Source organism: Rhinatrema bivittatum, chromosome 13 (assembly GCF_901001135.1).
Source record: "Rhinatrema bivittatum chromosome 13, aRhiBiv1.1, whole genome shotgun sequence".
In the NCBI taxonomy this organism is placed as follows: Eukaryota; Metazoa; Chordata; class Amphibia; order Gymnophiona; family Rhinatrematidae; genus Rhinatrema; species Rhinatrema bivittatum.
This window is the reverse complement of record NC_042627.1, coordinates 83,211,467-83,227,209: the sequence shown is the minus strand read 5'-3', so window position 1 is coordinate 83,227,209 and position 15,743 is coordinate 83,211,467. Positions and strand designations below refer to the sequence as shown.

Here is a 15,743-nt window from a genome sequence, read left to right as displayed (position 1 = left end):
TAACCGTATATTAAGGGTAAGGTCCTGCTGCCATCATACAACAGAAGGTAAGGACTCCACTGGATCGATTCCTGAGAAGTTGCGGGACCAGAGTTGCTCTGCTCTGATCTTGCGAGTTACTTATGTTTGTCCCTGTAGGGTAGAGGTTACACTGTATAACCGTATATTAAGGGTAAGGTCCTGCTGCCATCATACAACGGAAGGTAAGGACTCCACTGGATCGATTCCTGAGAAGTTGTGGGACCAGAGTTGCTCTGCTCTGATCTTGCGAGTTACTTATGTTTGTCCCTGTAGGGTAGAGGTTACACTGTATAACCGTATATTAAGGGTAAGGTCCTGCTGCCATCATACAACGGAAGGTAAGTGCTGCACTGGATCGATTCCTGAGAAGTTGTGGGACCAGAGTTGCTCTGCTCTGATCTTGCGAGTTACTTATGTTTGTCCCTGTAGGGTAGAGGTTACACTGTATAACCGTATATTAAGGGTAAGGTCCTGCTGCCATCATACAACAGAAGGTAAGTGCTCCACTGGATCGATTCCTGAGAAGTTGCGGGACCAGAGTTGCTCTGCTCTGATCTTGCGAGTTACTTATGTTTGTCCCTGTAGGGTAGAGGTTACACTGTATAACCGTGTATTAAGGGTAAGGTCCTGCTGCCATCATACAACGGAAGGTAAGTGCTCCACTGGATCGATTCCTGAGAAGTTGTGGGACCAGAGTTGCTCTGCTCTGATCTTGCGAGTTACTTATGTTTGTCCCTGTAGGGTAGAGGTTACACTGTATAACCGTGTATTAAGGGTAAGATCCTGCTGCCATCATACAACAGAAGGTAAGTGCTCCACTGGATCGATTCCTGAGAAGTTGTGGGACCAGAGTTGCTCTGCTCTGATCTTGCGAGTTACTTATGTTTGTCCCTGTAGGGTAGAGGTTACACTGTATAACCGTATATTAAGGGTAAGGTCCTGCTGCCATCATACAACAGAAGGTAAGTGCTCCACTGGATCGATTCCTGAGAAGTTGCGGGACCAGAGTTGCTCTGCTCTGATCTTGCGAGTTACTTATGTTTGTCCCTGTAGGGTAGAGGTTACACTGTATAACCGTATATTAAGGGTAAGGTCCTGCTGCCATCATACAACAGAAGGTAAGTGCTCCACTGGATCGATTCCTGAGAAGTTGTGGGACCAGAGTTGCTCTGCTCTGATCTTGCGAGTTACTTATGTTTGTCCCTGTAGGGTAGAGGTTACACTGTATAACCGTGTATTAAGGGTAAGGTCCTGCTGCCATCATACAACAGAAGGTAAGTGCTCCACTGGATCGATTCCTGAGAAGTTGCGGGACCAGAGTTGCTCTGCTCTGATCTTGCGAGTTACTTATGTTTGTCCCTGTAGGGTAGAGGTTACACTGTATAACCGTGTATTAAGGGTAAGGTCCTGCTGCCATCATACAACAGAAGGTAAGTGCTCCACTGGATCGATTCCTGAGAAGTTGTGGGACCAGAGTTGCTCTGCTCTGATCTTGCGAGTTACTTATGTTTGTCCCTGTAGGGTAGAGGTTACACTGTATAACCGTATATTAAGGGTAAGGTCCTGCTGCCATCATACAACAGAAGGTAAGTGCTCCACTGGATCGATTCCTGAGAAGTTGTGGGACCAGAGTTGCTCTGCTCTGATCTTGCGAGTTACTTATGTTTGTCACTGTAGGGTAGAGGTTACACTGTATAACCGTGTATTAAGGGTAAGGTCCTGCTGCCATCATACAACAGAAGGTAAGTGCTCCACTGGATCGATTCCTGAGAAGTTGCGGGACCAGAGTTGCTCTGCTCTGATCTTGCGAGTTACTTATGTTTGTCCCTGTAGGGTAGAGGTTACACTGTATAACCGTATATTAAGGGTAAGGTCCTGCTGCCATCATACAACAGAAGGTAAGTGCTCCACTGGATCGATTCCTGAGAAGTTGTGGGACCAGAGTTGCTCTGCTCTGATCTTGCGAGTTACTTATGTTTGTCCCTGTAGGGTAGAGGTTACACTGTATAACCGTGTATTAAGGGTAAGATCCTGCTGCCATCATACAACAGAAGGTAAGTGCTCCACTGGATCGATTCCTGAGAAGTTGCGGGACCAGAGTTGCTCTGCTCTGATCTTGCGAGTTACTTATGTTTGTCCCTGTAGGGTAGAGGTTACACTGTATAACCGTGTATTAAGGGTAAGATCCTGCTGCCATCATACAACAGAAGGTAAGTGCTCCACTGGATCGATTCCTGAGAAGTTGCGGGACCAGAGTTGCTCTGCTCTGATCTTGCGAGTTACTTATGTTTGTCACTGTAGGGTAGAGGTTACACTGTATAACCGTATATTAAGGGTAAGGTCCTGCTGCCATCATACAACAGAAGGTAAGTGCTCCACTGGATCGATTCCTGAGAAGTTGCGGGACCAGAGTTGCTCTGCTCTGATCTTGCGAGTTACTTATGTTTGTCCCTGTAGGGTAGAGGTTACACTGTATAACCGTGTATTAAGGGTAAGGTCCTGCTGCCATCATACAACAGAAGGTAAGTTCTCCATTGGATCGATTCCTGAGAAGTTGTGGGACCAGAGTTGCTCTGCTCTGATCTTGCGAGTTACTTGATCTCTCTGATCCTCTGGTGAAAACAAGGCATTTGTCTTAATCTGACCTTCCCAGTCAAGAGTTTGGATGTTAATTCTGAATGGTTTGTGTTTCTTAGGGGAGAAGGACTGTGCTTCCCAGCAGCGAGCTCTGCAGAAGGTGATGGAAAGGATTTGTCAGCTGCTTGATTCTCTTCCTTCAGCCGAGCTTAAAGCTTTGTCCTGTGGTAATGAGCTGCTTCAGCAGAGAGACCTCAGGTGGGTAGCAACATAAGAGTTTGCTCTTTCCACATGCAAAGACCTCTGTGGCAGGCAGGGGGCCGCATCCTGACCCCGCAGCCTGTGGCCGTCACTTTCGGGGGGGGGGGGGGGGAAGGCTGTTTTATTCAAAACTGTAAAGCTGTGAATGCTACAAAAGTAGAATAAAGGAAGCCTTTTGTAGTGCATTTCTTAAGCAGTAAACTATTCTGTTAATTAGAACTGGGAAAAGTACGATTCTAATGAGTTAGAGTTGCTAAGGAGTCTGTTACAGATGCAGTTTTCTTACTTCCCCCAGATGATTAGAAAGATGTAACTGACAGTGGAGATTTAATGAACCCCTGGTCATCTTTAATCTTATGACTGAAGGACAGCGAGGTGCAAGTGAGACCTTTAATTGGACTAATTTAGTACATTTGAGACTAGGTTTAGGTGCCCTGCTCTCTTCATTTGTTCAGAGCAGAATGAACTAAAGAGGATTTTGCTCAAATTTACAAGTAAGTTATAGGTTTTATTTCAATGGTGGTGGTGGTGGTTGTCCTTACAACTCTGGAAAGTCTCCCTCAACTCTTACCTTTCTGCAAACAATCACCCCACTCCTGCAAGCAAAATCTGCCACAGCATGAGTGCATTACAGCCTGCAGTTGCATCCTTCTGCTCCCAGCTGATGAAGGGACCAGAACTGCAGGAGCAGGTCACAAATGTCCGTGTTAGTCCAATTAAAAAGGTTGCGCTTTTATTTCTAGGTATCCAAATGGATTAACGTGGCAATTGGGCTGCTTTAGTCAACCTGTGAATAAAAAAACAACAAAAAAACAGCGATAACAGTGCATCATCAAATAAATTCTAAAATATCTTCCTCTATATCTGTAAGAAATGTATAAATGGTGAAAACAGGACTCATGCATATCAAAGATGGTAAATTTCTCTGCACGGCTGGACTTAAGCTTTTTCTTTTTTTATTATTGGAAGCTAGTAAACGTGAGAAATGGTTGATGTTACTATCCAAGGGACTCATGGGGGGAGAGAATATTGTTTAGCCTTGTTCAGTCCATGTATGAGAGATGGTTTTATATGTTAAGGTTGATCTTTATTGTAATTTTATTTGAGCATGTTATGAATTTGATTTTTAATTTATATTTTCATTATGTTTTTCATTTTTATACAACAGAAAGCTATAAAACATAAATAATACTCAGCTAAAGTTACCTGACAGCTATTTTTCCGATCAGACTTACCCAAAGGCCAGCACTCACTGGCTAAAGTTTAGCCACACCGCAACACCACCTTTTTTAATGTTTATTGATACTTTTATTAGAATACTTGAATAAAGAAAGCAAACAAATTCCTTAAAGATAATTGCACTCAAATAACTGAAGGGTCCATCAAGCCCAGCATCCTGTTTCCAACAGAGGCCAAACCAGGCCACAAGAACCTGGCAATTACCCAAACACCAAGAAGATCCCATGCTACTGATGCAATTAATAGCAGTGGGTTTATCCTCGTTTGGTTAAGATCCTGCTCATTTTGGATTTTTTGCAAGATGGATTGAGTAAGGGGTTGGCTCTTAATTCATTGAAGGCACAAGTGGTGGTTCTTGCCTGATTTCGAGGTCAACTGAAGAGTGGACCCTTGTCGCTCATCCAAATGTGGCTTATTTGTAAAAAGGGGTGAAGCATCTTCATCCTCCCCTTGTGTCCTTGTGCAGTCTTAATCTGGTTTTTGGATTTTCTGGCGACCGCTGCATAGCCTTCCTTGAGGTTTCCTATCTTGAAAAGTGTGTGCCTTGTGGCAATTGTTTGCATGGAGTCTCCTCTTCTTGCCAGGAACGTTCCTGCAAGTGACTCCGGGGTGATACAGTTCAGAACTGTTCCATCCTTTTTGGCCAAAGGTGCTCTCGGATTTTCATTCTGAATCAGTCTCTTCCCTGCTGACTCTGCACAGGGAGAGAGATGTGGATGAATATTGCCTGTTATAGTGCTTGGATGTCAAGATCTTGTGGTATTTAGAGGTTTCTGAACCTCTCAGGACGATGGTCTGGCTGGGAGTAAACAGGGTGACCTGGCGTTGGGGGCTGGATTGAGGAGGTAGTCATGGCTGTGTCCGTGGATGCTGAGCAGTCGTTGCTTCCTCACATTAGGGCTCAGGCTGTGTCATGGGCAGAGATGAGTTTGCTGTCTCCCGTCGAGATTTGCCAAGCTGCGATGTGGTCCTTCTTATATACTTTTTCCAGGCATTGCAGCCTGAATATGCAGGCCTGGGAGGACGCAGCCTTTGCACGTGCAGCATTGATCGGACCATGGGCAGCCTCCCGCCCTGGCAAGTGTTTGAACCTTTAACTCTTAACAAACCTGCCGTGCATCACAGCATATATTGCTGAAAGCAGCACTTAATATTTGCAGATAGAAGGTTAAAAAAATATACAAGAAATAGAAGAAATATACTTGCTAAATCTGCTCATTGTTAAAAAGAAAAAAAAGGGAAAACAGAGTAAAATCTGTGAGCAAGACCCATGATTATATATAAACTGAAAGATGGTGAATTAATGTAGCTGTAGAACTACAGGATACACTAAACGAGCTATTGATAATTAGTGTGAGTTAATACTAAATATATATGAGGTCTCTACTCACTAAGAAAAAATACTTTTGAGGTCTTTGCTCATTTTGCAAACTGAGATATGAAAAGTTTCCTTTGATGTGATGTTTGCTAATATTTAATGTGGATTAATTACATCATATGACGCAGTTCTGTTGATAATGAGTAGATTATATGCTGGCAACATTCAGTTTTTGTTTCCCATTATGTCCTCAATAGCAGTTGCATTGGCTACCTTTACTATCTAATTGCTATAAAGTGCTGCTTGACTTATAATAAACACAACTGAACGTTTTATACAGAGCAGATTCCCATTATGTAATCCTCCCTTTGATAAATATAGCATCCCTGTGGTCAAGCAGGTCAGACATCTGGAAGTCACCTTTGATTCTCATCTTTCTCTCTGCCCCCAAATCAAATCCATTGTAAGAAGTTTGTTTTTAAGCTTCTGAACCTTACTTGAGCTTTACTGATTTCCACCTTGTTCTGCAAACCATTGTCGTAACAAATCCCAATTACTGTAATTCAGGCTACATGGCCCTGCTTGCCTTTACTGTAAAATCGTTACAGATGTTGAGAACTCGGCTGCATGAGTGTTTACTGGTGCCAGATGTGCTGATCACATTTACTCCTGACTTGCCTAGCCCAGTGGAGGGTACAATTTAAGATCTTGGCCTTAATACCTAAGACCAAGCAATAAGACACCTTTATGCATTAGCTCTCCTTTAAGACTTTATAGGACACCCAGGTCTGCCGGCCACTGATGTGCGCTCGGTCTGACTTTGCTGAGAAACTCTCTGCCTGAAGAGCTTCGCATGCAGCCCTCTTTCACTACATTTAAAGAAACCTTGGGGCTGTGTTAAACTTATTGTTTGGTTATCTCTGGATCAGTTCAATATTTAGGTATTGCAGTGTGAATATATATCTGGTTTAGCGTATAAGGAGGGGTTTGTTATACCCTTCTGGCTGCTAGTTGAATGCTAACTTAATGCAGATCACTTATTATTTTGTTATCTGTGTATTTTTTACTGTATGCCTATAACTGTAGATTGTGTGGCCTATAAATGTGTATGTTAATTTGGGTTTATTAACATTTATAGCCACATACATTGCTGAAAGATTTGCAGTGGATTACTATGATTTAACTTACAAAATCAGGCAAATTGTAGGAAAAGCATAAAACTATAACTGAGACAAACAAGACAAAGTCAAGACACTACATCTGCCATTATTCAGAATGCTAAAGATATTAGTTAGTTGGAAACCTCCGTAAGGGCAATGTCAAATAGATATGTTTTTAGCACGTTTTAAATAAAAATTCTCTGTCAAGCATCCTAATATAATCCAGCAATGACGTACAGAAAACTGGACCTGCAGTTGAAAAGGCCCTGTCTCTTGTAATGCTAGGATGTGCCAATTCTGTTGCTGGAATTTCAAGAAGGTTCTTCCTTCAGATCTCAAGGAGGTTTGTATAATCCTCAGAACGGAGTTTACCCAGCACTTCATCACCATGGGTGATTTTATAAACTACTGATGCAAGTTTAAATAAAATTCCCCAATTTATGGGAAGCCAGTGCAAACTGAAGAGAATAGCACTTATAGGATTGCAGAACTTGCTACCAGTTACGGTGCATGCTGCAGTATGCTGTGTGTGTTGGAGCGGGCTCAGTATGCTGGCAGACAGCTCTGTATACAGAGAGTTACAATGGTCAAGCTGGTTCAAAACCAAGGCTTCAAGGATGGTCTGCAAATTTTGCGGTTTTAACAATGGACATAGTTTCTTTAACATGAGCAGTTTAAAGAAGGAAGAGGTCCATATTCAAAAGCCGTTTAGGCGGATAACGTAATAATTATCCATCTAAATGGCTTAGCCAGCTATATTTAGCTGTATAAGTTAGGGGCGTTCTAGGTGTGTAACTTGGAGTAGTTGAGTTACCCTGCTAAATTAAGTGGCTAATTCCAATATTTAGGGTTAGCTGGCTGACTTAGCTGGCTAAGCCTGGTTGAGTCAGAGAGCTTTCCTGAATTAGTGATGCCTCATTTGCATGCTGTAATTGTTGAACTGGAACGAGGCAGGAATATTTATCCGAGAGAATCTACTCAGGATAATTATTTCAGTTTTTGCAATGTTTAGCAGTAGTTCATATTCTGATAGATCCAGCGATAATACTTTGTAAACATAGTGGTACAAATTTGAAGGTATCCACCCATGGCTGAAAATAGGGATGAAGAGCTGCATATCGTTACTGTAGACTCTGTAGTTCACGCTGAGACATGAGAAGAGTTTGCAGATTACGGTAAGGTAGATATTAAACAGGGTTGCCAAAAGGGCAGACCCCTGCGGTACCCCAGTAGTTGCAGTATTGTATGATGAGCATAGGTTTCCCAGTCTAATTTGTTGTGTTCTGTTAGAAATGAGGCAGACCAGCTGCATACAGTATCAGGAATACCTACGAGTTTAACCTTTGCAACAGGATGCTATGATTGATGGTGTAGCAAGCAGCAGATGAGGCAAGGACAGATTTGACGCCGCTGTTGAAACCTCTGTTGATCGTGTTTGCTTGTTTGTGCGCTGTTGTCACTGTTTGTTTTTAATTGTTTTTTTATTGATGGCCAATGAACATAAGAACATGCCATGCTGGGTCAGACCAAGGGTCCATCAAGCCCAGCATCCTGTTTCCAACAGAGGCCAAACCAGGCCACAAGAACCTGGCAATTACCCAAACACTAAGAAGATCCCATGCTACTGATGCAATTAATAGCAGTGGCTATTCCCTAAGTAAATTTGATTAATAGCAGTTAATGGACTTCTCCTCCTAGAACTTATCCAAACCTTTTTTGAACCCAGCCACACTAACTTAATGAAGCCTTTAATGACTTTCCTTTCTTCTTTCAACCTTAACCAGCTGTGTCCCTATGATTGTGGCTGGTGATATTGACTGTTTACTGCAGTTGCTTTTCTTGTTTCTTGGTTGGGAGAGAACAAGGAGCAGAAAAAGATAGAAGAGGGAATGGGTACAGAGGAGAGTTAGAAAGAGGGGAAGAGGCTTATGCATATGAATTTCTGCTGTATTAGATTTATTTTGTGTCCTTTCAGGAGACAACTGCTAGCAGACTGGACTGAAGGAGATGGGAGTAGCAGTGACTCTGGAATCCATCGCGTGCTGGGGATCTCAAGCCTTTCTCGGGGCAGCCAGTGTGCAGGATACAACTCCCCGCTGCCGCCCCTTCATCCTGTGTGCAGGGACTCCCATGCGTCCCCATTCACCAGAAGTGGAGTCAGCGACTCACCATCTCATCTTTTCCATGTGGGAAATCCAAGTGCTGCCAAACATACAGATCTGACGAGCATTGGTACTGCCCCTGATCTCCAGCTCCCCCATTCCAAAGGAGATGCTAAGGGACCATTTAACTTTCATTTTAAGGCTCTGTCCTGCAGCAGTTTGCACAAGAATCAGAGGATTGGGGGAGAGGAAGAGGAAGAGGAGGATAACTGTTACTTCCCAGAGATTCCTAGCACAAGCACAAATGTAAAGTGTCAAACCCAGCTCAATAGCAGCAAAGAGGTGGTAGCAGGCATGGAAGCCATGGGAGCTCGTGAGATGGAGTTTGACCTTGATAACTTTCTTACTGATTGTTTGGATGATGAGGTTCAGTTTGTTGCATGTTCTCAGAATCCGCCTGCAACCAGAGATCTGTCTACATTGCAATTTCCTGCCGGCCAGGAAGAGCAGATTATGGAACCGTTCGTAGCAAGACAGCCGCCTCTTTCAAAAGAAAGTCAGCCTGCTTCTGCTTCAAACGCCAGTGCCCCTCTCAAGCACTGCTCAGGTACATTAAAAATAGCAGCATATAGAAGGGAAATTACTGATCCCTGGCTTGGGAGTAAATGGCGGGAGGTTACAGATTTCTGGGATAAGGAACTGGCTCGTATAAGTGACTGGGTTTCAGTCTGTGAGTGCAGTGCAGACGTCTGCTAGCTTAGGTTGAAAGAAGCCCATGGTTCCCTGGAGTCCCTCTCTCTCTAATGCTACCTGTGCCAGTCTGATCCTTTTCTCACCCACTCTGACAGCAGTGCTTCATGTTGTCTGCTGCTGCCTGATCTGGGTTTCACTTTGAAGTTTGAACACACAGAGACCCATAGTCTCAGGATCTGCTGGCACTGCACATTCAGACATCAGGGTGAAACCAGCAAGAAAGGAAGACATAGGTGAGAAGTGGCACTTCCTACCTGGGAGAGAGGATCCTAATGGTGAAACCAGCAAGAAAGGAAGACATAGGTGAGAAGTGGCACTTCCTACCTAGGAGAGAGGATCCTAATGGTGAAACCAGCAAGAAAGGAAGACATAGGTGAGAAGTGGCACTTCCTACCTGGGAGAGAGGATCCTAATGGTGAAACTAGCAAGAAAGGAATACATAGGTGAGAAGTGGCACTTCCTACCTGGGAGAGAGGATCCTAATGGTGAAACCAGCAAGAAAGGAAGACATAGGTGAGAAGTGGCACTTCCTACCTAGGAGAGAGGTTCCTAATGGTGAAACCAGCAAGAAAGGAAGACATAGGTGAGAAGTGGCACTTCCTACCTGGGAGAGAGGATCCTAATGGTGAAACCAGCAAGAAAGGAAGACATAGGTGAGAAGTGGCACTTCCTACCTAGGAGAGAGGATCCTAATGGTGAAACCAGCAAGAAAGGAAGACATAGGTGAGAAGTGGCACTTCCTACCTGGGAGAGAGGATCCTAATGGTGAAACCAGCAAGAAAGGAAGACATAGGTGAGAAGTGGCACTTCCTACCTGGGAGAGAGGATCCTAATGGTGAAACCAGCAAGAAAGGAAGACATAGGTGAGAAGTGGCACTTCCTACCTGGGAGAGAGGATCCTAATGGTGAAACCAGCAAGAAAGGAAGACATAGGTGAGAAGTGGCACTTCCTACCTGGGAGAGAGGATCCTAATGGTGAAACCAGCAAGAAAGGAAGACATAGGTGAGAAGTGGCACTTCCTACCTGGGAGAGAGGATCCTAATGGTGAAACTAGCAAGAAAGGAAGACATAGGTGAGAAGTGGCACTTCCTACCTGGGAGAGAGGATCCTAATGGTGAAACTAGCAAGAAAGGAAGACATAGGTGAGAAGTGGCACTTCCTACCTGGGAGAGAGGATCCTAATGGTGAAACTAGCAAGAAAGGAAGACATAGGTGAGAAGTGGCACTTCCTACCTGGGAGAGAGGATCCTAATGGTGAAACTAGCAAGAAAGGAAGACATAGGTGAGAAGTGGCACTTCCTACCTGGGAGAGAGGATCCTAATGGTGAAACTAGCAAGAAAGGAAGACATAGGTGAGAAGTGGCACTTCCTACCTGGGAGAGAGGATCCTAATGGTGAAACCAGCAAGAAAGGAAGACATAGGTGAGAAGTGGCACTTCCTACCTGGGAGAGAGGATCCTAATGGTGAAACCAGCAAGAAAGGAAGACATAGGTGAGAAGTGGCACTTCCTACCTGGGAGAGAGGATCCTAATGGTGAAACCAGCAAGAAAGGAAGACATAGGTGAGAAGTGGCACTTCCTACCTGGGAGAGAGGATCCTAATGGTGAAACCAGCAAGAAAGGAAGACATAGGTGAGAAGTGGCACTTCCTACCTGGGAGAGAGGATCCTAATGGTGAAACCAGCAAGAAAGGAAGACATAGGTGAGAAGTGGCACTTCCTACCTGGGAGAGAGGATCCTAATGGTGAAACCAGCAAGAAAGGAAGACATAGGTGAGAAGTGGCACTTCCTACCTGGGAGAGAGGATCCTAATGGTGAAACCAGCAAGAAAGGAAGACATAGGTGAGAAGTGGCACTTCCTACCTGGGAGAGAGGATCCTAATGGTGAAACCAGCAAGAAAGGAAGACATAGGTGAGAAGTGGCACTTCCTACCTGGGAGAGAGGATCCTAATGGTGAAACCAGCAAGAAAGGAAGACATAGGTGAGAAGTGGCACTTCCTACCTGGGAGAGAGGATCCTAATGGTGAAACCAGCAAGAAAGGAAGACATAGGTGAGAAGTGGCACTTCCTACCTGGGAGAGAGGATCCTAATGGTGAAACCAGCAAGAAAGGAAGACATAGGTGAGAAGTGGCACTTCCTACCTGGGAGAGAGGATCCTAATGGTGAAACCAGCAAGAAAGGAAGACATAGGTGAGAAGTGGCACTTCCTACCTGGGAGAGAGGATCCTAATGGTGAAACCAGCAAGAAAGGAAGACATAGGTGAGAAGTGGCACTTCCTACCTGGGAGAGAGGATCCTAATGGTGAAACTAGCAAGAAAGGAAGACATAGGTGAGAAGTGGCACTTCCTACCTGGGAGAGAGGATCCTAATGGTGAAACTAGCAAGAAAGGAAGACATAGGTGAGAAGTGGCACTTCCTACCTGGGAGAGAGGATCCTAATGGTGAGGGGAGGGACAGGTGGAAAGGGTTTAATGATGGCTTGAAGAGAAAATTGGGGGAAGAGGGTGAGAGAAGATTGTTCAGGGCAGGGCTTCCCAAACTGTAGATCAGGAGTACAAAACTTTAATCTGAGGTCACAAGTGGCTCAAATGGCAGCACTTTTCAGCCCCCAGAAGTAGCATGGTTAATAGTGGAAGCCAGCGTGAGTATCCGAGCTAGCGCACACTCACAGGCCCTAAAATGGGTCAGACCCAGGGTCCATCAAGCCCGGCAAGTACCCAAACATTACATAAATGCCAGTAATAAGCAGTGGCTATTCCCGAACTCAATTTGATTAATAGCAGTTTATGGACTTCTCCAAGAATGTATCCAAACCTTTTTTTAAACCCAGCTATGCTACTGCCTTAACCCCATCCTCACGCAAGGCCAGTGCCCTTGCGTGAGTTTATTTGGACACAGAAAGCCCTGCATGAGGAGGGATCAGGGCCCCGTGGACCCCATGCTGGCTTTCGTTAGTAAAGCTGTTCGCTGCTTGCACAAGCTGGGGTTAGGATGCGAGAGCAGAGGTTGCCACTATTCCTGTCTTCTCATCCCTCTCTTCCCACCCACCGGTTCTCATCCAAGGCTGAGAGGAAAATGTTGCTGATTTTGGCCATGGGGGTTGTTTAGAGAATTATTTAAAGGAAGAGAAGAGATGCAGGAGGGATTTGAGGGTTGGATAAGATGAAAAGGGATTTGTTGTGGAGGTTGAAAAAGGGGCAGAATGAAAACTGTGGGATATTTAATTTAATTTATTTATTTTTGTTTGTTTGTTTTTTTTGTATGCCGACATTCAGCCATAGCCATCCCATCGGCTCACATACAACAATAATGCCAAACAGTTACAATGTGAAGAATAGAAATAATGGTGTGTGATACAATAATGGAGAGAATTAAAGTAGAAAGAAGAAATGACAGAATAAAAGTAGAGTAAAAATTAATATATAATTAAATTAATCACGTTGGAAAAGCTTTTAGAAATAGTAAAGTTTTAAAATTCTTCTTAAAGGTTTGAGTAGAAGTTTCCAGTCTTAAATCAATAGGAAGGGAGCTGCATAATGTCGGACCAGCAAGTGAAAAAACAATATAAGAGATGAGGAGTGAGGGGAATCAGCTGGGAGGGGAAGATGTGAGGCTGAAAGAGAAAAGGGATGACAGAAGATCAGTTGGGGGTTATAAGAAATGCTTGGGAATGAGAGGATCAGTTGTGGAGATATGGAAAGAGGTGAGAGGAGCAGGGGTTGAGAGAGGGAGTCCATTGGAGGGGGTGGAGGTTGAGAGAGAGGATCAGCTGGAATGCAGGGAGGGTAACCGCATCCTTGCTAATCTGGTCGTCCTTTGGGGATGTGAATTTTCAGTCGCTAAAATGGAATCGCATTGGCTAAAAGTTTGGGAAGCCCTGGGTCATGGGCCTAAAATTACAAAATATTGAAAGAATCACACATTGCCACAGATTGTGCCACAATTCCCATCCTCTTCTGTTTGTTTTAGGATTTAACACTGTCCAGTTTTAGCTAAAAGTACATTTCTTTGCACACTGTTAGCCAAATAAGCAATAGCTAACAAGAACACAACAGTGCAATATTTGGTTCCTTGTGCTGCCAGGATGGAGCGGGTTGAGAAGCACTGATCCTAGTGGGAGCCTCTGTCGTGTCCCCCCCCCCCCCCCCCCCCCCCCCCCCCCCAAACACACACAATGATGGCAGATGAAGACCAAAAAGGTTTATCTAGTCTGCCCAGCAAGTTTTTTTTACTTTAGAGGACAAGCAGGATGGCAATCCTCACACATGGGTGACCTCATCTAATGGAGCCCAGCATGGAAAACGTATCAGAGTTTCAAAGACTTTGGCCGAGCCTCTCTGAGCATGTTATTTGGATTTGTGCCTCATTGACATGGGGGTCACGTGGTTCCCCTTGTAATTATCCTTAGGATTTTTTTTTTCAATTTTTAACTTTTCTTTCGTAGTCAAAACCCCCGGGCAGTGGTATGCTTGTTACCCACTGTCCATCGATGGTACGGGACAGGCTGAGTTGAGCCTTCAGACCCTACGAGTGGTCCCTGGACCAGGGGGCAGTGAATCGGATATTCCGCTTCTGGGAATGCCCGGACGTATATCTTTTCATGTCCCCTTGCCTTGGTTTTACTACCTGTACAGGTCAGACGGCAAACCAGCCTCTGATGCTCTTGCCCGTCATTGGGGAGAAGGTCTTCTGTACGCATATTCTCTGATTCCCTTATTGATGAAGACTCTCTTGAAGCTTTGCGAGGACAAGGGGACTATGATCCTCATAGCCCCTTATTGGCTAAGTCTGGTTTCCACTCCTACGGGAGTTGTTCATCTGTAGGTCGATCAGTCTGGAGACTTTCCCAGATCTCAACATGCAAGATCATGGCAGGTTGTGGCACACCAACCTCCAGGCCCTGTTGCTCATAGCCAGGATGTTGTGAGGTTAATTCTGCAACTGCTCGATCTCTCAGAGGATGTGTCTCAGATCCTGATGACTTTTAGAAAGCTTTCCATTAGAAAGTGTTATGGACTGAAGTGGAGGAGGCTTTCTGTGTGGTGTGAGCAGAAGGCCCTAGATCCATTCTCCTGCCCCACACAAAAACTGCTTGATTACCTTACATCTATCAGAAGCTGGCTTAAAAACCAAATTCGTTAGAGTTCATCTCAGTGCAATTGGTGCATATCACCAAGATGTAGGTGGTATGCCCATTTCTGTACAGCCTATAGTTGTATGATTCATGCGGGGCCTGCTTCAATTGAAGCCTCCCCTAAGGCCTGCCCACTGTGTCTTGGGACCTCAACGTGATGTTAGCTCAACTGATGGAAAGGTCCTTTTGAGCTCTGTACATCTGTGACCTGAAGTACCTGACCTGGAAGGACATATTTTTTAGTGGAGGTCACCTCAGAATGCAGGGCCAGTGAGCGCCAGGCCTTTATGACTTATCCACCTTATACTGTTTTATCATGACAGGGTGGTCTTGCATATGCATCCTAAGTTCTTGCCTAAGGTGGTGACGGACTTCCATCTTAACCAGTCCATCATCCTGCCAATATTCTTTCACAGGCCGTATTCGCACCAAGGCGAACAAGCACTGCATTGTTTGGCTGCAGACGAGCCTTAGTTTTCTATCTGGAGTGAACAGAAGCCCATAAACAGTCCGCCCAACTTTTTATTTCTTTTGATAGAAATAGGTTGGGCATTGCCATTGCCAAACAGACACTATCCAGTTGGCTCACAGATTGTATCGCCTTCTGTTAAGCCCAGGTGGGACTGTCAGAGTCATGGCAGCATTGATGACTCACTTGCGAGCAGTTCCTGTGGAGATCTGCAAGGCTGTGACGTGGAGTTTTCTCCACACATTCACATCTGGATAGGGATGGCCCACACAACAGTAGGTTCAGCCGGTCTGTCTTTCGGAACCTGTTTTAGGAGTAAAATTCAGCTCTCCTCGCTTAGGGCTTGTTGTTTAGGTTCAGGCTGTCTTCCCCCCCTCTGTTACCAACAGCACTATTGTTGTGCCCATTGGTACCTTTTGGGTATTTGTTGCTCCCCTTTTGTGTTGGGGAGCAGCCTGTAGCTAGGGATTCACTCGTGTGAGGACTACCATCCTGCTTGTCCTCGGAGAAAGCAGAATTGCTTACCTGTAACAGGTGTTCTCCGAGGACAGTAGGATGTTAGGCCTCACGAAACCTGCTGCCGCCTCGCGGAATTGGGTTTCTCCTAATTTTCAGTTATATATAACTGTTAGACTGGAGAGGATGCGTGTGGATGCATGGTTTAGGGCATGCTGGGCATGCTCAGTGTACCAAGTCAAAATTCTA

At 44.8% G+C, this 15,743-nt stretch overlaps 1 protein-coding gene across 4 annotated transcripts in view; it reads left to right on the top strand.

The window, feature by feature from the left end:
• Positions 1 to 15,743, top strand: part of BLM (BLM RecQ like helicase) — a 130,875-nt gene that overhangs the window by 20,254 nt on the left and 94,878 nt on the right. For all 4 annotated transcript variants that reach the window (XM_029574859.1, XM_029574861.1, XM_029574858.1 and 1 more), the window contains exons 8-9: positions 2,718 to 2,856; positions 8,552 to 9,285. In XM_029574859.1, the coding sequence (XP_029430719.1) occupies positions 2,718 to 2,856; positions 8,552 to 9,285 (873 nt within the window). The remainder of the gene's footprint in view (positions 1 to 2,717; positions 2,857 to 8,551; positions 9,286 to 15,743) is intronic.